Source organism: Periplaneta americana, chromosome 12, assembly GCF_040183065.1.
Source record: "Periplaneta americana isolate PAMFEO1 chromosome 12, P.americana_PAMFEO1_priV1, whole genome shotgun sequence".
Lineage (NCBI taxonomy): Eukaryota > Metazoa > Arthropoda > Insecta > Blattodea > Blattidae > Periplaneta > Periplaneta americana.
Genome location: NC_091128.1, coordinates 36,501,098 through 36,525,310, shown reverse-complemented (window position 1 = coordinate 36,525,310; position 24,213 = coordinate 36,501,098). Strand labels below are relative to the sequence as shown.

The 24,213-nt window shown below is 40.3% G+C and overlaps 1 protein-coding gene across 4 annotated transcripts in view; it reads left to right on the top strand.

Annotated features, from left to right (window-relative positions):
* Positions 1-20,660, top strand: part of LOC138710281 (zinc finger protein 180-like) — a 58,371-nt gene extending 37,711 nt beyond the window's left edge. Inside the window, exons 5-7 of one of the 4 annotated variants that reach the window (XM_069841043.1) lie at positions 4,574-4,684; positions 14,556-14,638; positions 20,061-20,660. In XM_069841043.1, the coding sequence (XP_069697144.1) occupies positions 4,574-4,684; positions 14,556-14,638; positions 20,061-20,064 (198 nt within the window). In that variant the 3' untranslated portion in view covers positions 20,065-20,660. Of the gene's footprint in view, positions 1-4,573; positions 4,685-14,555; positions 14,639-16,032; positions 17,168-20,060 lie in introns of those variants that run through there. The other 3 variants (XM_069841042.1, XM_069841040.1, XM_069841041.1) reach the window with 3 other exon arrangements.
* Positions 20,661-24,213: the final 3,553 nt, after the last annotated feature.

Below are 24,213 nucleotides of genomic sequence, written 5' to 3'. Positions count from 1 at the left end.
ACAGCATATGAGCACAACAAGACATTACGTCGCCGATACAGTGATGGTTCTCCCACTTCGCAATACAGACTGTCTATCCTACTCCTTCGGAAGGCCCCTGTAGCGAGTCGTATCCCACGATGATGGATAGTGTCTAAGAGACGTAACTTGGATTTATTTGCTGAGCCATAAATAAAACAGCCATATTCAAGCACGATAAATAACATAAGAGCACGATAAAGACGTAAAAGCACTATGCAGTCTGAACCCAGCGAACCCCTGACAAAAAGCGTAAAATATTCAACGATTTTTCGTAACGCCTTCGCAAATCACGTTTATGCGCCTCCCACATTAATTTATAATCAAAGATAAGGCCCAAAAATCTCGCAGTGTCTGTATATTGCAATTCCATTCCATTAAGACTCAGTTCAGGATGTGGATGCAGTCCACGATGATTAGAAGTGGACACTGCGTTTTTATAGTGGAGAATTTAAACACATTGTCAACAGCCCATTCTGAAAGCACGTTGTGACCAGTTGCAACTGTCGACCGATGGATGGTAGATGTCGGGAGCTGTAATATAAACTGAAGTCATCAACGTACAAGAGAGATGATACTCTGCCACACACACAGTGAGGAATTCCATTGATCGCAATGCAGAAAATAAGAACTCGTAATACAGCCCATGCGGAGCGCCGTTTTCTTGGACATGTTCGTTAGAAAGTGTGGTGCCTACTCGAACTAGGAAATATCGCTCTGCAATGAACTTCGCAATAAATGTTGGTAGAATGCCACGAAGTCCCCAATCATGCAGAGTTTGCAGATTGCCATACCGGCATTAGGTATAGTAAGCCTTTTCTGGATCAAAAAAGACCGCTATAGGATGCTCCTTCTTACGGAAAGCATCTCTAATAACGGTCTCCAGCCAAACAAGATGGTCTGCGCCTGACCTGTGCTTACGAAAACTACATTGGATATCAGATAATCGCTTTTCCGATTCCAATACCCACATCAGGCGTTTACTTATCATATTGGCCATAACCTTCCAAACACACTTGGTGAGACAAATTGGCCTAAAGCTTCTAGGTAAAGAAGGATCCTTTCCCGGTTTCTGGACTGGGATTACAATGGTGGAACGCCAAGAAGATGGAAATACACCATGAGTCCACATCCTATTGTACATTCTAGGCAGGAAAGATTTCCCAGCTGGTGGGAGATGACGAAGCATGCGGTTATGGATGTTGTCAGGGCCACGGAAGGTGTCAGGGGATGTGTCTTGTGCCGCCTCCAGCTCCTCGGATGTGAACGGTGCATTGTAGTGTTGAGTGTTATCAGATATAAAATTTAGGTTTCGTTTTTCGGCAGCGTCTTTCATTTTTAGAAATTCCGGGACATAATTCCTTCAGTTGCTTATTTGTGCAAAAGTGGAAGCAAATATTTCCACAAATTCTATGGGACTGGTGGTTGTTACGCCATTGTTCAGAAGGCTAGGGATTACAGAACTATGTTTCCACATTATTCGACGGACCTTGTTCCATACGATGTTAGCTGGGACTTTTTTTTTTTTTAATGAATTCACATAGTTTGGCCAGGACGTCTTCTTAGCATCGCACACAGTGCGACGAGCTTTGGCTCGAAGACGTTTAAACTGGACAGAATTTTCTTGGGTCGGATGGCGCTCAAATTGGCGTACCTAAGGCTCTTTTGCGGCCTGTGAACTGAGAACTGACAGTTCTGTTATGCACATAGTGCATTGTGAACCTTAATTGAAATTAGGAGCAAATTGTTTTTCTTCTGTATAATAAACGTCATGTGGAGTGCAATAACGACTATTGTGTTGCTGTGTTGAGTGGGATACCCATTGTTGTAGGGTTAATTATTAGAGAATAAAAGTCACATTGTTAGCAAGTGTGTGGTGGTTGAAGTAGAATAAAAGTCACTATACAATTAAATATAATTCAGCTACCATTTACAAACTAAAATGCAATAGCTGCCCACAGTTTTACATAGGACAGACAGGAAGATCCTTTCAAACAAGAAATAACGAACACATTAAAGATATAACCAAACCCTACATCACATCAAATTACGCAGAACATATTATCAGCAATAATCATGACTTCAATAATATAGAAACATATGGAAATTCTATACATCACACCAAAAAGTCCACAGTTAAACATGTTAGAACAATACGAAATATACAAACATACAATAATACACCCATAACTTATACTTAATATACAATTACAGTTCAATACCCACACATTATTCGACATCATAATACATAACACACAAAGAACCACCCCCACCATAAACGCAACACACCCCCACCCCTACAACTGACGAATGCAAATGGCAGAATTCAAGATCAACAGGAACAACAGTAGTTCATAGGATACGGAAGATGACGCAGCACCGGCATCGAAACAGGCTGTCTGTCTAAGGTACATAACCTATTTTAAATTTTAACACTTTTAACGTGTCGACTAATACAATTTTAAGAATAACATTGTGTATATGTATATACAGTGCGTTCGTAGCTTTGCCGGAATATAACATAACCTAAGTAATATAAACAAGTGTTAGAAAAGTTTTAATTAGGAATGATGAAATAAACAGGAAAACATTTAATTAAGAATGATGAAATAAAAAATATACATTAATAATTTTAAAAGGAACAATTATTGAAAGTACAATTTTCAAATTTGAATGTTTCAGTGATCCGGCCGAGCTACGAACGCACTGTATATTAAATACAGGGCTTTCATTTCAATACTTCCCAGCTTAAATAACTAATTATTTAAATTGAATATTCAATTTATATAAAAACACGTCAATTTATACACGTTGCATTCAGTTCCAAAAGGCTGTGGTTTAGATTTACGAAGTAAACAGATAGAGTACTGTTTGCTGTGAAGAAATGTATAAACAAATTTTTACGAATCACATTTTTTCATTAATGGTATGTGATTTTTCACTAACAGTATGCTTTCTGGTCATAGAAACTATTGGCAGTATTCCATACTGGCCCATACCATCTCACTTCCCTCACTGCTTCTAGTTGAGTAATGATTGAGCTCAGATCTGCAAGTGTAGACCAAATGGTCAATATTCTGTTTTATATGAAGAAGACAATGACATATGTTAATATTAATAGGTAACAGTTAAGATTCTTTCGTTTATAAACAGAAGTCTACAGTGTGCATCATAACAACTTCCTGTGTCAATAGACGAAAGTCGTTTATATAATAAATTGATCAAATCTTTAGTGATGAATATATTGCGACTTTTATTTCACACAACAATGTTACTCTATTTACAACAAGAATGCCTTTCTATATTTCTGAATTTAAACACTCCCGTCAACAATGGGTATTTCACTCCACACAGCAACACAGTATTCGTTATTGCACTCCACAGACGATATTGACAATTCACTTGGATTATTGAGAACAACAATGTACTGTTAATCTCAACTAATGTTCACAAAGCACTATTTACAAAACAGAACTGTCCGTTCTCAGTTCACAGTTCGTTTGCCTTGGCTAGTTCTTCTAGTTCATTCACTCAAGTTCACAGTATATCGAACTCAAGACTTGCCAGAGACAGTCCACTGAACTTCGAACTCAAGACTTCCGGAGACAGTCCACTGTACTCGAACTCAAGACTTCCGGCCGCGTTGCTTCCGCCTGGACGCTCACTGCTGCTTCAGAACTCACTGGCTTGCTGTCCAAACTAAACTGGCTTGGGTCTTCTTCGCGTCTTCTATTTATTGCGAAATCACACTGTCTCGTTCCTTCGATGCTCGAAATTTCTACAGATGCCGAGAGGATGGCGCTTCTCGAGACTTCTCTGGATTTCTCCCCTCAGTCGCAGTTGCTTTTCTTCCCCCTCTCTGTCGCGGCCCAGCGTGCCGTCGTCTCCCCTCTCCTCTCTACGTCGCGCTCAGTGCCCTGCGGAGTTCGCCTCGTCTGTCGCGCCTCCTGCGCGCCCTCCCTTCTGCCAGACGCGTGCTCGAATCCCGAGGCAACGAGAAGTTTCTAGCAGGATTGCCACAATATTAAAAGTGTTTAATCAAGATGTTGTCCTCTGATTAAGGTTCTGGCTGACATGTACATCTATTATATCAGGCAGTACATCTCACTTGACGATATGTGTCAGAGGAAGAACAGTTGTTTGTATGCATCTGAAGCTTGATTAGTGGACACGTAGCTAATCGGCGATGTATGCAATGGAGGGGGAAAGGAACTGGCCACCCTACCCCATTATCTCCTGGCTTAATTGTGTCTTGGTATTACTTGTGAGGTTCAGACCTGTCTTTGGACAGTTGATTGAACAACAACAATCAAGATGTATTTCAAGGCGAGACAAATTTTTAGACCTTTTCCACTTACCAGATTATGTGAAAGAAAAGAAGATTATGAAAAGAACTTGTGTTGTGTGTAGTGTCGCGGCTAGCAGTAAACTGTGTGCTGATGATCCAGTGCATTCTAACGTTGTCTGTATTACCCATTTATAAGAGGAGCAGTACCCAGGTGTTACCATGCACAGGAAAGCATGCTGTGTAGAAATTAATGTCTCTATTGCGCAGGAAGAAACATCAGTGCAGTGTAACGACCCCACCCGTGATCTGAAGTGGGAAGTGAAGGTTGAGGAATCTCCAGAGCCAGTGGCACTTTCTGTAGTGAAGTGTGAGCCTCAGGTGAGTCATGTATCCATTTTTCCCTCCTCGACTATCTTGATATTGACCTTTATTCTGTTTTGCTAGAGATCTAAGTCCCCGTAAAACGTCTGTCATAATGCATGACGCCTTCAGTATTATAGCCATAATATTAATTTATTTATCAACATGACTGACTGTGGTATCATATTTACTTTCTTTAGGAAAAGAACTTTCCTAACTTACAATTTTATTTTCAGTGTGTATTGATGTAAAGTTACCAGCACTGCTGTATATCACTGTTAGTTTTCCTGTGAAGAAATATCTTACAATTGGAACATCACTAGTCACATAGAGCTTGTTGCTTCTCCAGCTGTTATTTAGGTGACTCCTTGTGGTCTGTAGTAGGCCTACAGCAGATAGCCTCAGGCAGTTGCTGATCTGCAGGGTACATTTCCTGCTCAATTTCATTACTTCATCAGGGTGTTTCTGAGGTTTTCCCAAACTGTAAGGCAAATCTAATCAAATACTATCCTGCCATTACCATTTTTATCAAGGCTAAATAACTTAATAATTGATACAGTTTCGTTAAATAACCTAATTAAAATGAATATCTAGATAATTCCAGTCATGTGGCCCATTTTTGTCATTTCCTTCTGTTCTTCAAATCGATTACCTCTATGCAATAATCAAGATACTTGTGGGATTCTCTAAAGCCGGAAATACACAGACGTGCCGCGGCAGTAATGCAACAAGGGTCGAACAGAATTCGAGGCTTCGTTCGCTCGTTTGTACGCGATTTCAAGCAAGCGGTGCGGCAAATACACGCGCACACCTCAAATGCCTCGTAGCGATCCGTTCCCTGTCTGTTTTTCTCGCGAACACAAAGGGATTCGTTGCCGTTTGTCTCGTGAAGCGCTGACATCTCAAGCATGGAGTGGTCTGAAGTAGACTGGACCTCATAAATTATGTCCAGTCCTGTGGAATCCTGGTGATATTGACTATTATAATAAAAACAACGGAACGTGCCAGTGAACACGCAAGATAAGACAGGGCTCCAAAACGAGCAAAAAAGCAGGATGATAATACAGAATTACTTGCAAACGCCGTTGGAATTATGCGAGCCGCTGCTGGGACGTTAATTTTTTTAATTGGTTATTTTTACGATGCTCTACTAACTACTAGGTTAGACCCTATTTAGCCCGGTCGAGGTGGGTTCCTCCAAGTGGTGACCGGGGGGTGCAATGGTGGCTCTCGTGCTCTTCTTTTCGGCCATTTTTCGTCCTATCACCAACCACTCCTCTTCGTTCTCTCTTCTTTTTCATCACTATTTCTCTCTGCCGGCCGCCATTGCATGCGGAACGCCCACCACATCATCACAGCCATTTTCACCTCTCCATCCCCGCTGTTTTTTGTTCTTGTCACGTCCGCCACCATGACGGGATTTGTTAACAATGCCTAATGAGGCTTTATTCTTCTTCCCCTTCTAATTCTTATATCTATTATTAGGTTAAGTTTCTTAGGTTTATAACTCCCGTCTCACCAGCGGGGATCTTTCCTATCTCCGTGGTCCTGTCCCACGGTTTCGAGCGCGACTTCCAACTTGTGTGGCCCGACAGGGCGCCCAGCAACGAAGCAATAGTGGACCCTTCATACTGCCCCTATATGCAAGTCTAGGTGCGGAGCCCGGACCAGTAGTCATGTACACTCACGTGGAGCCCCAATGGGGGCCCGGAGCGACTTAAACGTCCCGGTGACCGATTCTGCTCGCCGGGGCGGATATGTCGCTCCGACGTGTTACCGCTGACGTATGGGTGTCGCAGTGTAATCAACCACAAGTCCCCTGAAGCTGCGTGCGGTCTCGGATTGCTCCGGCTTTGGGAGGGTCGGTCGGAGTTAGCCGCAGTAGTCTGGCACTTGTATTCAGTGTAGAGTGGGGAGCCACGGGCGGTTATTCCCGTGGTAGGGGCATAAAACTGCGACACGCCTCTGGTGTAAGACTTGCCATTAGGTGTGTAATGACCAGTTTGAAGGGTAACTTGCGTGAAGTGGGTTGCTTGGGATCGGGCTGTGGGGGGGGTCCCCACAGCCGGCACAGACCGAGAAGACTTTTTTGGTGTCTTTTTCTTCCGCCCCCCCGGTGGCAGGCTGACGCCGACGGTTCCGTAGGGGGGGGCAGTTTCAAAATGGGTTCTACGCGCTCTTCTTCTCCTCCTTCAGTAAAAGCTAATAAGAAACATAAGACAGGAGAAAGTACGACTGGTGGTCATATGACGAAAATTGCTATGGAATTGGACCCTGAGAAAGTTACTGTAAAAGTGCCTCCTCCAAAGTTTATCAGTATCACATTGGACGGAACGGAAAAAACTATGAAAGACATTAGTCCATTCTACGTGAGACGTGCGCTCGATGGACTCGTTGGAAAGGTCAGAAATGCAACTCGACTCCGCAACGGTAGTCTCCTCGTTGAGACTGCATCTGCAAAACAGAGTGAGACGCTGTTGAAAGCAAAGTTGCTGGGGTCATACCCCATCAGAGTTGAACGACACTCCTCGCTTAACACCACGCGAGGAGTTGTGCATACAGATTCTCTAGATGGTCTATCAGATGAAGAGATCCAATTAGAGCTGGCGGAACAGTCCGTGTCCAAGGCTTACCGTTTAATACGGAAGCGGGACGGACGGACTGAACCCCTGAGCACAGTCTTTCTGACCTTTGAAACGTCTCTCTTGCCAGAATATATCTTTGTTGGGTATGAGCGTGTCCCTGTGCGTGCGTATGTGCCGAACCCAATGCGGTGCTTTAGGTGCCAACGGTTCGGACATACGCAAAAACGTTGCACGAACAATATCATCTGTGCAAAGTGCGGCAGTGCAGACCATGGGGATTCCCCATGTACTTGCGCCGAGCACTGTGTGAATTGTTCTGGGGACCATGCTTCAAATTCTAAAAACTGCCCAAAGTATATGCTGGAAAAGACGATTCAAGAGCTTCGAGTCCGGGAAAATATTAGCTTCTTTGATGCACGTAAGCGTATTTTAGATAAAGAAAAGAAGGCAACTGAAAAGTCATATGCGTCTGTACTGCAGAGAGCAACAGAGGGAATCGATGCCACCACACAAACGCCACCTCTTACGAACATACCTGGGAAGCGAATTGAGATCGCAACCCAGACATATGTAGACGCCGCTACTCAGACTGCTGAGTCAGACGACACTTGTGGACTTGACATCAGGCCTTACGTCCCTAAGAAAATTATTGCTATGACAGCAGAGAAGGATTGTAGGCCTAGTAGAACACCAGAACGTCGCACTCCTAGTTCGGGTGGCAGGTCGAGATCACGTTCTCGATCACGTCCTCGATCAAGATCGCGATCAGGAGTGCGACGAACTGCAAGTGAGTCGCCGGAGTCGAAGACAAAGCAGTCGCAGGCAAAAGCATCTTCCCATAGAAAGGAAAAGAAGAGAAGATCCCCTGTTAAGCCACCAACATGATATAGCTCCTCTTGATGACTGATATTGTACAGTGGAATGTGAACGGTGTACGCAGCAGATATACAGAACTACAGCAATTGATCTATCATGAAAACCCTGCTATTTTATGTCTCCAAGAGACACACCTTCGGCCCGAAAACTCCCTAAGTATCTCGGGATACTACGTTCACCGGTACGATCACCTTGCCGGTATTCGTGCCAACGGAGGTTGTGCTCTCCTATTCCGCCAAAGTATCTTTTCCTCTGTTATCAACATCAACAGCCCACATCAATGCATAGCCGCTCGAGTCACTCTACCTTCCATCCAGTTCTCAATAGTCTCTGTATATATACCCCCAGACACACCTTTCACAGTGCATGACATTGAAGACATTTTCTCGCAGGTACCTGCTCCATATCTGGTAGTGGGGGATTTTAATGCATCCCACCACTCATGGGGCTCAAATTCCGATGATGACAGAGGAAATAAAATAGCAGAGGTATGTACCCGTCTAAATCTTGTTACCCTGAATTCAGGGGAAGCAACACATCTCTCCTTAGCTTACGGTACATACTCCATGATAGATATCTCCATTTGTAGCCCAGTTTTGTCCACGCATTTCGAGTGGTCTGTGATTCACGACCTACATGGTAGTGACCACGATCCCATTCGAATGCGTATGTCCGCTTTACGTCCGGCGGAATCTCGATCTCCAAACTGGGTTCTTAAAAAGGCGGACTGGGTCGGATTTTCGGAGTCCATATCATTCGATGATAACGGACATGAAAATGTGGACTCCGTAGTAGACCATTTCTCAAATGTGGTTATAAAGTCAGCGGAACTATCTATCCCCCGGTCGTCCTGCAGGCCAAAACGCTTCTCTGTCCCCTGGTGGACGGATGCCTGCAGAGATGCAATACGTGACCGCAAACGTGCTTTACGCCAATTTGAGCGCCATCCGACCCAAGAATATTTTGTCCAGTTTAAACGTCTTCGAACCAAAGCTCGTCGCATTGTGTGCGATGCTAAGAAGACGTCCTGGACAAATTACGTCAGTTCATTGAAACACAACGTCCCAGCTAACACCATATGGGACAAAGTCCGTCGAATAATGGGGAAACGTAGTTCTGTAATTCCGGGCCTTCTAAACAATGGAGTAACGACCACCAGTCCAATAGACATTGCTGAAATATTTGCTACCACATTTTCACAAATAAGCAGCTCAAATAATTACGACCCGGAATTTCTGAAAATCAAAGATACAGCAGAAAAACGAAACCTAAATTTTCAATCTGACAACACTGAAGACTACAATGCACCGTTCACATCCGAGGAGCTGGAGGCGACACTAGACACATCCCCTGACACCTCCCCTGGCCCTGATAACATCCATAACCGCATGCTTCGTCATCTTCCACCAGCTGGAAAATCCTTTCTTCTGTCTATGTACAATAGAATCTGGACTGAGGGTGTATTTCCATCTGCTTGGCGTTCTGCCATTGTAATTCCAGTCCAGAAACCGGGAAAGGACCCTTCTTTACCTGGCAATTACAGGCCAATCTGTCTCACCAGCTGTGTGTGCAAGGTTATGGAAAAGATGATAAGCAAACGCCTGATGTGGGTACTCGAATCGGGAAACCGATTATCTAACATCCAATGTGGTTTTCGCAAGCGCAGATCCGCCGCAGACCATCTTGTTCGGCTGGAGACCGCCATTAGAGATGCTTTCCTCAAGAAGGAACATCTTGTGGCGGTCTTTTTTGATCTAGAAAAGGCTTACGATACCACGTGGCGTTTTGGAATTCTGCAAACCCTGTATGACTGGGGACTTCGTGGCAGTCTGCCAACGTTTATTGAGAAGTTCATGGCAGAGCGGTATTTCTGAGTTCGAGTAGGCACCACACTTTCTAACGAACATCTCCAAGAAAATGGCGTTCCGCAGGGGTCTGTATTAAGTGTTCTTTTCTGCATTGCGATCAATGGCATTGCCCACTGTGTAGGTAACCGAGTATCTTCTCTCTTGTACGTTGATGACTTCAGTCTATATTACAGTTCCCGATACCTCCCATCTATCGGTCGACAGTTGCAACTGGTCATCAATGTGCTATCGGAGTGGTCTCTTCGCAATGGCTTTAAATTCTCCACTCAAAAGACGCAGTGTGTCCACTTCTACAACCAACGTGGACTCCATCCACATCCTGACCTGCGTCTTAATGGAGTGGAATTGCAATATACAGACACTGCGAGGTTTTTGGGCCTTATCTTTGATTATAAATTAACGTGGGAGGCGCATATCCGTGATTTGAGAAGGCGTTGTGAAAAATCTTTAAACATTTTACGCCTTTTGTCAGGGGTTCGCTGGGGTGCAGACCGCATAGTGCTTTTACGTCTATATCGTTCTCTTATCCGTTCAAAGCTAGATTATGACTGTTTTATCTATGGCTCAGCAAATAAATCTAAGCTACGTTTCTTAGACACTATCCATCATCATGGGATACGACTCGCTACAGGTGCCTTCCGAACGAGTCGGATAGCGAGCCTGTATTGTGAAGCGGGGGAACCATCACTGTATCGGCGACGTAATGTCCTGTTGTGCTCATATGCGGTTAAACTCCGCTCGCAGCGTGAGCACAATTCTTTCGACTCTTTCCATCATTCGTCTCTTTACGGCCGATACAGTGAAAATCCACGGAGACCTCGTCCAGCAGGTGTGCGATTCCGTGAACTGCTCTCTGAGCTCGACGTCGATCTACCATCCGTTCGCACACTAGAATACACCACCACTCCACCGTGGATTATGCGACGCCCCATGTTTGATGTAAGCCTGAGACAAAGTTTTAAGAATTTTACACCAGCTTTTGTTTATAGACTTCGTTTTAGTGAACTTTTATCGCGATATCCAAATTATTCTTTAGTTTATACTGACGGATCCCGAGTAAATGATTGTGTTGGTTGCTCCTTCGTTGCAAATGGACAGATATTTAAATATAAACTGAGCGAATATACCAGTGTTTTTACTGCAGAATTATATGCTTTTTACAGAGTTTTATTGTTTTTAATTCGAGAACCTCGGGGCAGATACCTAATCTGCTCCGACTCTTTAAGTGCCATTCAGTCTTTGCAGTGTCTCTATTCAGAGGATCCCCTTGTGTTAAGAACTCAGCAGCTGTTCCACACACTCTTAAGCTCTGATTGCGAGATTGGAGTAGTGTGGATTCCTGGCCATGTCGGAATTCGTGGGAATGAGGCCGCAGATGCTGCAGCCAAAGATGGTGCCACGAATGGCACTCTGGTATATTGGCGCGAGAGGTGGCAAGACTTACAAAATTATTTGAAATGTAGAATATGGTGGCAATGGGAAGGAGAATGGTCTGCACAAGAGGAAAACAAATTACGTAGAATAAAGAATACTGTTCGAGTTTGGGATTCGTCCACAAGAGCGTCACGACACGAAGAAGTTTTACTCACCCGGTTGAGGATTGGCCACTGTTATCTGACACATGGCCATCTGCTACGTGGCGAGCTTCAGCCGGAGTGTGATCTATGCCATGTTCCACTTAAAGTGGAACATTTTTTATTACATTGTAGAAAATATGACCGTGTCTGTCGGCAATATGGAATTCGGCCGACTCTTCCTGACGCTCTTGGAAATGATTTTAATTGTACAAATGCAGTCCGGAGATTTTTATCGAGTACTGGACTTGACAGGGTGATTTAGTTTTTGACCCGTTTTAATTATCCTCCGGACCCTTTACATCTGGAGGTTACACTTGTTATTTAGTATATAAGTTTTTTAACAAACTTGACATTCGGACCTTTTACATCCGAGTATTTTAGAAATACGCCAGATAATTTATTTATGGTAGCATTTGTATTGTTATTTTATCTCTTTTTAAATATTAGTTAAGGTCAGATTTTTATAATGTTTTATGCATCACCCTGTTGAAACTGCATTTGTGTACCTCGTTTTAATCGTGACAATGTTTTTTAGTTCTTTAAGCATTCTGATTATTGTATAGTTTCTGTTTAAAGAATTTTAGACAAGGGCGCAAATAGCCATAGATGCTGACGCGCCCTTTTTAAACCCCACTAACTAACCCTATTTAGCGTCGATGGAATTTGTGATAGCGAATTGGCAATTGACGAGATGAGGCCGAAAATTCGCCATAGATTACGTGACATTCGTCTTATAGTTGAGGAAAACCTCGGAAAACATAGTTAGGTGATCAGCCCAATCGGGAATCGAACCCATGCTTGAGCGCAATTCCGGATCAGCAGGCAAACGCGCTACCGCCTGAACCACGCCGATGGTTTTGGGAGGTTAAAGATCACTGTTGAACAGTGTGAAGTTAAATCATTTTGTATTTTCCTTTGATTGAAAATAATAGCATATCGTGGAAAGGGATTCAGCAAGCTATTATGACATTCAGGTGAAAGCAAAATGAAATCTCTTTGAAATGCGAACTTACTAAGAACAAAAACGTTTTCATTCATCTGAACCTTCATTTGATATCTTTTTCCCTAATGGGTTATCCTAGACAACCTACTCAACCAATTATTCCCTCAACTTCTTATGCTTCAGCTCCCACAACGTCTTCCGACTTAAGAGTCTTCTCAAGCCGACCTTTCAATGACAAAATCTCCAATCCCATTCTTACTACACTATACACCCTGTCACTTTCGGATTTGAATCAAACTCTTGGCTCTCCCCATCATTCAGCCAAAACTACGTCCTCAAAATATTCTTCACATAGGCTACTCCGATAGTCAAAACTAGCACGTTTAATGTCTTCTATTTTTTCTTATTATTATTTTTAATAAATTGAATAACAATTTTTGTACTATTTGTTGTATATATTTTGCATTCCTATGTTTTATTTAAAAATAATTTTCTTTGTCTGATTTCAAATTATCATTTTGACTGTACACTTAAATTAAAAACATCATTTGACAATCAAACTTTGATTACTCGAAAAAGAAAATGTGTGTAGTTTTATTATATGTGTTTCTTTATTACAATGCGACTTCGAAATATTACTGCTTTTTCTTGGTGGAATATTTCGAATTTTTTAAATATAATTCTCTCAATGTTTCATTATTTGTATTGCAATTAAATTATCCCCATTAATGAAGCACATTATGTTGGTACTATGATTTAACCCATCTTGATATTTTCCTTTAATGCACTGACAATTGCTGGGCAAACTTCTGGGATTATTTCTCCGATAATCTGTTTTGAAATTCGCAAAAGGTATTGAAGGCTTGTAAACGAATCCCCTGTCACCAAGAATCGTAAAGTTAGTGTGAACCTGGAATATTGACATATACCTACAGACAATCAACCAAAAATAGTGTTTTACATGCTTTGTTAATTACACAATAACATTCTTGAAAGGATAAATTGAGTTTAGTACAATAAATACTGTCCTATCTTGACTTCAGATTGGTTCTCGCATGTTTGTGGCTGATTTTTTAGTTTGGCCCAATTTTTATCAATAATTTCCAGAATTGGTGTAAATCAACCGAGTAGTCCTAAGGTTTTTATACTGGGCGCTGATTTCTTGAAAGTTTATAATACTTAACAAATTACTCTCTAGCCACTTCTTCTACAGTCCGTAGGTCTACGTTTCTTTCTGTTGAAAATGTATCCTATTACTACCAAAGTGCAAATAGCAGTTAGCAAAACTTCCTCGTTTTCTATGGTCGTGCATCATGCTAGATAGAATGGAAGTAGAAAAGTGTTTGAGGCTTGTGTGCTACTCATATGGTTCGTATCATGCACACCGTTTGTTCGAGAGTGCACAATTTCTTCCGTGCATTACATGTAATGCTACGTTACTGCCACGGCACGTCCTTGTGTTCCCGGCTAATGTAACTTTTGAGGAGAGAAGGCGGATTTCTGTGATTACTGTTTTGGGTTCCTTATTACGGAAGAAGTTGAATATGCGTGTTAATAATTTTTATTTTCAAAGTTGAGAAAGAAGTTTTGAGTTTTCTATTACAGACATAGTATCATTTCTTGTGATTATCCATAACATGTTATATATTTTCCAGTGAAACAACAATATCTGATATTGAGGCAAGATTCAAATGTAAGTTGATCACATCCTCCAAGGCTCGTTTGGATGCTGTTTTCTTCACTTCCTTTGCCCCTCTGGTAGATTTGTTGCAAAAGATGTACTGTTTGAACTGATGGTATGCGAACTGGAACCCTTGAAACTTTCCTTGACGTCTGAATATCGTTTTCCTCTAAATCTTTCTGATCCTCGAGCTCTTGAAATGTAAAATGTTTTGCAATATTGAACCCCAATTGGTAATATATCTTTTTTGGCCGAACGTGTACAAAATGCAAATACAGTATCGGTATCCCGAGTCACAAAACTTTGACAGCTTCCAACCCACCTGCATTAATATTCTTTCTTATATCTGTTATTTTCAGGAAGAGATATTTGACGTGGTTAAAGTGAAAGAGGAGGCTAAACTCGAAATAATGAGAGAAGAATCTGAAGTGTTCACTGATAGGTGAGTGTGGTGAACATGTCTGTAATTTCTGATTGGTCTCACTGGTCCATTTAAATGATTGTGCAGGACATTAATAGATGAGTTTTGAACTAACGTGTAGAAAAGAAAGATTTTCTCGCATGTACGTGTAGTTGCGAAATACCGTTAACAAAAATGTCTTTAGTAGCATCAGTGATGGATCAGTTATATGCAGACCTTTGATAAGTACAGAACACATGCAACAAATAAACCCTTGCAGTGGGTTTCATCTTTAAGCTGTGTGGAATATTTACTTTCCTTTTGAAGCACTTGCTTTGATTTTGATTTGAACATGTGTTTTTACTACATTTAATCTGACTTTGCTCTTCGTCAAGTGAGGTGATATGTGCCACTAAAGAGGTCTAGTCTCTGTCTTATAGTTTTCTTGATTCATATGCAGGGAGTTACATTTGCCTCTACTTTGGAAGATGCTTCCTACTGGGGTTTGATGTTTTAGTTGCCTAAGAATTAATACATATTCTTGAAATTATCGATATCCCTAAATTATTCAGTTTTACTAGTTTGAGTGCCATTATAAGGTGAATGAATTATTTTCAGCAACTTGTTCCATGTCATCACTTGACGGGCACTTTTGTTATCTGTGACCAGGTGTTAATTTTATTCTATTTTCTTCTTTAGCTTACGCCAGTAAAATCAGGTAGAATCATAACAAATACTTGTATTTTCAGGGCTGCTGGTCATGGTTAGACAAATGCAAATACCTTTCGGGTGACTAGATGAGGATTGTAATGACTTAACTATACCATCATGTAGTGAAATCTTTCGTCATTAGTAAATTATTTCAAAGTAATGAACTGTGGAAGTGCTTCAACCTTGCATCAAGATCCAGTTCACATTTTGGGGGTCTGATAATGTGTGTCTTGTTATAGCCCACTTAATTGTATCCCATAGCCTGTCTTTGCATAAATCACCGACCTCACTTCTCATTTCACAGCTGTGCAATGCTAACTGGTGATACAAGGTCAGGTTTCTTACCATGATACTGTAAGCCACTCCTCGCTTGTGCATAATTTATTATTTCATGGGTGGCTGGGTCACTCAGGTGGTGAAGCAACTAGCTATGGACTGAAAGTTCCTGGGTTAAGTACTGGATTTTTCTTAATGTCAGTTCTCCAGGACAGCTTCATGTTCATTCAACCTTCTATCTAAATATCTACCGGTTTTTCCGCGTCAAAGACAGTTTCAAGTTGACATTCTCATACTAGATCCGAGATCACGAAAGCTATGAGCTCTACCTCCATGCCCTACATGCGCATCCATAGCGTGTAAAGAGTTATACCATTACCTGTCTGCTGTTTTACATTGGACAGTTTGTTTGGTGGTCAGTCTTCAGTGATGAATTGTTTTGTTTGCAGTACTCCGAATACTGACGAACATGAAGTGCCGCTGGTGGAGCCCACAAGAACTGACGAGATTCCTGACTGTGAGACCCAAACATACGACGAACTGCTTACAGCAGAGAACAGCTTGCAGTCGCAGTTCCCTGGCCGCATCGAGAAATATTTGTTCAGATGTAACATTTGTGGCAAATCGTTACGGAGTCTTCACAGTCTGCAGATGCACACCCGCGGCCATGTCGGCGACACCAGGTTCAAATGCGATACCTGCGGCAAATGCTTCACACAATCAGGACATCTTAGAAGCCACGCACATACGCACACGGGCGAGAAGCCATTCAAATGCGATTTCTGTGAAAAATGTTTCTCACAGTCAGGACATCTTAAAAGGCATGAACGTACGCACACATGCGACAAGCTATTCAAATGCGATGTCTGTGGGAAAAGCTTCTTACAACCAGCATATCTGAAAAGCCATGCAGTTACTCATACGGGGGAAAAGCCATTTAAATGCGATATCTGTTGGAAATATTTCTCACAATCGGGGACACTGGGCAGACACAGACGTTTGCACTCGTGCGAAAGTGTAATCTAGTGCGATATTGCTTGGAAATGTTTCTCACATTCGGAACATGTGCTTACATGCCCACACCCGTGATAAATCATCCAAATTCTAAGTCTGTGATTAATATTTCTCACGAAGGGCACATTATATACATCAATCAATTTTGCACAAGAGTTAGAAGGCATTCTGATACAGTGTGAAGAATTTGTTAATAGGGAACCAGAAACTGCTATTACTCCATCACACTTGCGGGTAACATTTAGTTGCAGAATCCAGAGAAACTCTTTCTCCAGTGTGAGATAATTCAGAATTCACATGTGGCAAACAAAATATCCAAACTCGATATTTTATGAGCGTAACAGAAAGATTATCTGCGACTTTCAGTTATAACTCATGTTTTGCTGATGTAAATTTTATCGAAATGAAACAATTTCATAAGTTTTGGTACATTTTAATATCTGTGAAAGTACTTTTTATTTTGCTTTGTTTAATAAAATTTCAATTTGTGAAATAAAATAGTTTCAAACTATTTCATCAGTGTCAGATATCTATTGGTTACAACTTTATACATTATACTCTACACTTATGTGTTCAATCCCCGTCAAGATTTTGAAGTTGAATGACAATAGAAACATTAAAATTAAATAAGTAAGCATCGTGTAAAACTAAGTCATGCAAGAGCGATCTCCTAATGCAGGGTCTCATGCAGCATTTCTCAGAAAATTCTTCTCAATTCCTGTGCTGACTAAGATCAAAGCACATAATTATTGATCAAGGATGGAATTCAAGAGATTTTGCTATAGGTCACAAGCTAATCAATGGACAGTGATGAAAAAGATTTCTTTTTCCCTTGTCGATCACATCACAGGAAGTGCAGAGTGTGCTGCCAGGTCCCTTTCTACATGCAGTTTGTGCGTGACTTCACCTTCGGGGTGTTTGATCTTATTCCTAATATTTTCTACTCAGTCAGTCCTGCAGAACTTTCACACACTCTTACAGATAACCCTTCAAAAAGAAACCTGTTGCTTTAAGGGCAGGCCAGTTGTGGTACAACAGATTTCTTGGAAAAGACACGTTCCTAAAAGTACAAACACAATTAGGAACTTCCATTGATTTCCATGTCACTTAATCTTGTCACAGGCAATACCGTGTCAGGTCTACATGAAGTTGTTCACTTGGCTGCAAAATTCCGCAAGTAGACAATGATATTAAACCATCTCTCAACAGAATGACTCCATTGATCTTTCACAGCAAATATTATACACCAAACTTCCAATATCTCTCTGTGATTGCGATTCGTCAGATTATCTAATTACAGTGACTTACATACTAATATCACAGTCTACTATATACAGTCACGAAGCTTGAGTTTTGTGGGTGCTAGAAACAATAGACTGTGCCGGTACTATTTTACATTGCCTGTAATGAGGCGATATTAGCGATCCTAGTGGTGAGCAACTATCTAATGTTTGCATATTTATTACGTATTGAGCTTCGTGACTGTATATACTAGACTGTGTTAATATTCTGTATGGCCGAATTTTGCTCTCTTTTTTATCTCTGTTATATGGGGTAACAGCATCCTGTCTCCTATGAAAGCCTTCACGAATATTTGTTAGACAACTGTTGCAGTGAAATACAAACATCCATTACCTTAGATTCTGGCAGTCTGGGCAATGATTGTCTCATTCATCGAGAATCAGTTCGCCTGCCAAATCGTGTTATCTAGATGCTACTGTGGACTTCTTCCTCTCCTTAAATCCTTAGTCTTATCAAGAAAGTTCAAATTATTAATTTATGAAACTGTGATCAAACCAGTCTTCTGTGAATCTGAACGCTAAAAAGTGAAGACATCAAGGTCCTAAATGTATCGAAAGAAAAAATATTAAGGATATTTGGAACTATAAACAACCAAGGGTTCTGGAGAACAAGGACTTGTAGCTTGTTGTTTAGTCAACTGTCCGAAGGCAGATTTCAACCTCATAAGTGATACCAATAAGGCATCACTCATGAGGCAACTAAGCCAGGAGATAATGGGATAGAGTGGCCAGTTCTTCTCCCCCACCATTGAATACATCGTTGACTAGCAACATATTTCACCAATCAGACTTCAGACGCATAGAAACAATTGCTCTTCCTCTGACATAAACCGTCAAGTAAGCTATAATAGTTGTACATATCAGCCAGAATTTCGGACCATGGTAGAGTAAGGACTAATCAAGAATTAATGAGGCTATACTAAAACCCTCAGGAAGAAGCAGGAAGGCTTTCATGGCTGGGACATGTGTTTAGAATGGACAATAGGTGAGGTGTTAAGAGAATTATTGGAAGGACATCATGGAGGCCGCAGAATTTGGAGGTCGTCCATGGACAAGATGGCTGGATGATGTAGAAGTGTAAGAGGATGAAGGAGGAAAGCTAGTAACAGGATGACATTGCCCAGAATTGTCGAAGAGGCCAAGACCCTTCAAGAGTTGTAACATTGTGGAATAAGTAAGTAAGTCAGTTGAATTAGATGGCATATGGCGCTCATCACATTTCATCATGAATTTCTAATATATTCCGAGAAAGGAGTTAGTATCCATATACTTTCGGAGAAGTCTGTGTTGCTTCATATTGTGTCGGCTACCATTTCACCTTGTGTATAGCAACTCAAACTGAAGCATTCCGAAATAATTAATTTACTCTTGAAGACGAATTCGTTCTACCATATATATATTTTCTATGTAGTTAAAACATTTAACTTTGTAGATCGTAATATACCGTGTAATCAATTAATATTTTTGGCTTTCCCGCCAGTCAATTTGAATTAATGTCGTCACTAATACAGAGCGAGTTTCTACACACTGAGGCCTCGACGCCTCGTTGATGGGTAACTTGGAGTTAGTCTTGCAAGTGGTGTGGGGTGGTAGGCATACCGTAGTCGCGAGAATTGTCTCAAACGACTTGTCTTCTTCGTCCTCAGCCTCAAATTGTTCCAAAAAATAAGTACAGAAGTTGATGCAGCCTGGCAAATCAGGATCTCTCAACTCAGTGTTATTTTGTATGGGTAGAGCTTCATTACTTTCTTTACTGCCATATGACAGGAGCCATATGACAACCTAATCTCTCAACTGAGCTGACGTAGTGATGTCCGTGGCCTCTTGTCATACATCCTCGTATTATATGTCCACACCTGTGGAGTAACGGTTAGCGCGTCTGGCCGCGAAACCAGGTGGCCCGGGTTCGATTCCCGGTCGGGACAAGTTACCTGGGTGAGGTTTTTTCCGGGGTTTTCCCTCAACCCAATATGAGCAAATGCTGGGTAACTTTAGGTGCCAGGTCCCAGACTCATTTCACCAGCATTATCACCTTCATCTCATTCAGACGCTAAATAACCTCAGATGTTGATAAAGCGTCGTAAAATAACCTACTAAAGTAAAGTCGTATTATGTCCATGGTAACATCTGTACGTTTAGAGTGCTCATTCTTCTTTTTCCAGGTAACTGAGTCACGCGGAAGAGGACAGTGTATCTATGACAAGCAGAATATGGTACCGTATTCAAACAATAAAAATATCTAGATAAATACCGTACATAATATCTACCTGTCCGATTGGTAAATGAGTAAAGGAAAGGCTAAAACCGTAAGAAAGAGAGAAATTTGATCATTAACAGATCACTGAAAAGGAGAATAAAGAAAGTAATTATGAAGAAGGAATTTAGTATGACAATTACAAGCTGATTACAACACATCCAACTAAGCTCTTAATTGTCATTGTAATGCCTTCTCTGGGTACCTGCTGAAATTTTGGGTAAGAAAGGCGAATTCATTCACACAGCAATCCACATCATAATGATATTCTCCATTGACTATCCTTCCAGACCGGAAATAAGATTCAACCATGAAAATAAGGTGCTTGGTGGTCATTTCCATCTCACTGACAATGGACAAAGTGACTGGTGGGAAAGGTCGAAAATATTTGATCGCAATATATCAATTATTGATCAAAATTATTTACATTAATTAATTTTTCTCGACCATAAATAATTTAGGCCACGCATTTTTATATGTAGATTATATTTATTTTATTTTATTTTATTTTATTGGGTTATTTTACGACGCTGAATCAACATCTAGGTTATTTAGCGTCTGAATGAGATGAAGGTGATAATGCCGGTGAAATGAGTCCGTGGTCCAGCACCGAAAGTTACCCAGCATTTGCTCGTTTTGGGTTGAGGGAAAACCCCGGAAAAAACCTCAACCAGGTAACTTGCCCCGACCGGGATTCGAACCCGGGTCACCTGGTTTCGTAGCCAGATGCGCTGACTGTTACTCCACAGGTGTGGACTTGTAGATTATACAAGTGTGACTTTCTCAACTAAGCAGTAGGATCATTTTATTAACATTTGTATATGAGCAAATGCTGGGTAACTTTCGGTGCTGGACCCCGGACTCATTTCACCGGCATTATTACCTTCATTTCATTCAGATGCTAAATAACCTAGATGTTGATACAGCGTCGTAAAATAACCCAATAAAATAAAAAAAAAAATTAACATTTGTAATAGAATGTTAAATCTAACGTATGTTTTTTGTGATTCGAATAAATTACCAGTTACTGCTGATAAAATTAATGTAACCATATTTAATATGCATAACAGTGCTCACCATTTTTGCAGTTTTAATTTAATTTCATTTATTACATTCCATAGATCTTACATTAGCATTGAACCTTTACAGAGTGGAACAAGTCAAGATTTATAGAGCTTTTTGACGAGATGAGGATTCTCCATATATTACCAGGCATTTGGCTTACTGTTGGGAAAAGCTTCGGAAAAAACCTAATCAGGTAATCAGCCCATCCTGGAATCTAATCCAAGTCCGACCACAGTTCCGGATCAGCAGACTAGCTGAGCTACACTGGTGGCTGTACAAAAATATACAGTACCGGTACACAGAAAGCATATTAATTCGAGTTACAGTTATAAACAATCAGTTGAGCTACTCAGAAATAATTATGCAATGCATAGCAAGCAGTTTAATTGAATTTACAAGCATAAACAATCATCAGTTGTGTAAAAGGTGTGAAATCTGGTTAATTCTGTTCTGAACCTTTCCTCATGACCCTTCAAGGTTTTAATATAATTAAGCAGTGCATTGAAGACCGTACATTAGGATTATACTGCTATGGTTATAAACCGTCTAAATGAGATGAAGGTGATAATGTCAGCGAAATGAGTCCAGGGTCCAATGCCGAAAGTTACCCAGCATTTGCTCTTCATGGGATGAGGGAAAATCCCGGAAAAACCTCAACTAGGTAACTTGTTCCAACCGCTGTCATTGTAGGGCCAATATTAAAAGAGAGAGAGAGAGAAAACAAAATCTATTGTTCTTTTGAGAACTCTCTGTGCACACTTTCTCAGAAGGGACACCTTTGACTTTTACTACACACTTCTAGATTGTTCGTGATGATACTGTAATCTGATAGTCTAGTCATGCAGGGTGTTAGGAAAAAAGGGTATAATATTTTGAGAGGAGGTAGAATTCATACAAACAAGATAAAAGGTATAATAAATATGCATCCAAAAATTAATATCTTTGAAGAAACAAGAAATTGGTAGGTAAGCCTACTTTAAGCCTATCTTTTCATGCGAGCTCTTTGCTCGTTTCTCTTTGGGTATGTCACATCTAATTACTCTTTAGTGTGCTGTATTGCAATAGGAAACAAGCAAAATGCTGACATTAGAAGATAATTATGGTGTTGTTATAATACTAATTTCACAGTTTTTGTTTCTTCAAATAAATTAATGTTAGATACTGTTACAGTACGAATTTCACAGTCCTTGTTTCTCCAAAAATATTTTAGTACCCATGTTTATTAGACTTATCTCTTGTTTTTATGAATAGGCCTACTGCCACGTTTGAAAATATTATAATCTTTTTCTTAACATCTCATATGTACGTTACATTTCACCACTCAAATTATTTTCCTTCCTGTGATTAATGAAATTATAATTAAAACAAAGGATTGCCAATTATATTGTGATAGCATTTTATTAAAATGAAAATAAGTTATTACGCCGCGTATAAAGTCGTGTAAAAATTAGTTTTTAGACGCAACGTAAATTACGTTTAACATATACGTAAAATATGTACCATATAATTTACGCGGTCAAACCTGATACTGTGATTTTCGAGCTTAACAGACATTGTATGTCCCCCCCTCTAAACAGCAAAAGAACTTTTCCCATTCCACATGAGAGTCGTTTTCAGCTCGTACACACTACTTTGATAAGCCATGATTCCACCACTGTTAACTGAACATATAATCTGCCCACACCAACGAGCTACGAGTAGAGGGGAAAAGGGAGTAAGACACTTATGTCATACGGAGCGATAAGCATTGCCAAAGTAGTGAGATACCAATTCTCAGATGAGGCACCATTGCCTATATATGCATTTTACATAGTGTATTAGTAAGCCTATATTAAATACTCTTAAAAACAACTCAACATGCCAAATTTTTGTTGTGTTGCTATATGTAGAAACCAGGGAAAGCTTTTTCCCTTCATCAGATCCCAAAAGGTTCTGAATATATGCTTTCAATCTTAAAAAAAATATAACTAATTAAATTGCGCCTATTAAACAAAAAGAAACTACTTCAAAGAAGGAATTGCTGGCTATAGTTTCATTTTGGAAGAGGGCAAAGAAAAAAAGATTAATAAAAACGTATGCAACCTCAACAGCAGTCTATGTTAGCTTTCAATGTATGCAGTAAGTTACTTGGAGTCCCCGAAGTTTACGACTGCATTTTACAATGGAACGATATTTGGCCTGTAGTAAATTGTCGATGAACTGAGATGTTTATTATCTAGGACTATCCGCAGTGAAAAAGATATATAGGCACAGTCTACTATATACAGTCGCGAAGCTCAATATGTAGTAAAAATGCAAACATGAATAGTTGCCCACCACTAGGATCGCTACTATCGCCTCATCATCGCAGATCTCTCTCCTAGCAGCCGACAAAATATGTTATACTTTCGTTGTCGTGTTCTTTTGGAAAAATTAACACCTTCCTTCCATTATTGAAATATTAAATGCATAAAGTTAATTTATTATTTTAATGAAGTATATTAAATTTCACCATAAACTTGAAGATACCTGCAAGAAATAGGTTAATATTATTTTTGTTTGTGCAAAACGAACTGAAATTTACTATAATCGCTTCACTCATTCAAGATTATAGCGATAATTAACTATGAAACCAATAAATATTAATTGGCATTTCCCTTTACAACAATAATAATGGAAATATGAATTAATGGATTAACTTATGTACTGTACCGGTACTTGTAGTGTAGGCTTACGTAGTTGAGGTTAAGCAATAATAATCACACCAGAATTGGAAATAAAACGTGATTAATAAATTTTATTGTAACAGACTTTTTCTACGTCTCTAATAAAGTAACAAATAAAAATAACAACAAAATTAACAGCTATAATTAACAACATATCCTTTGAAAAAAAAAAAAAAGTAGGCCTAAGCAATAATAATCCCACCGGAATTGAAAATAAAACGTGATCAATAAATTTGATTAAAACAAACTTAATTTTTCTACGTCTCTAGTAAAATAGTATTATTCCAATTA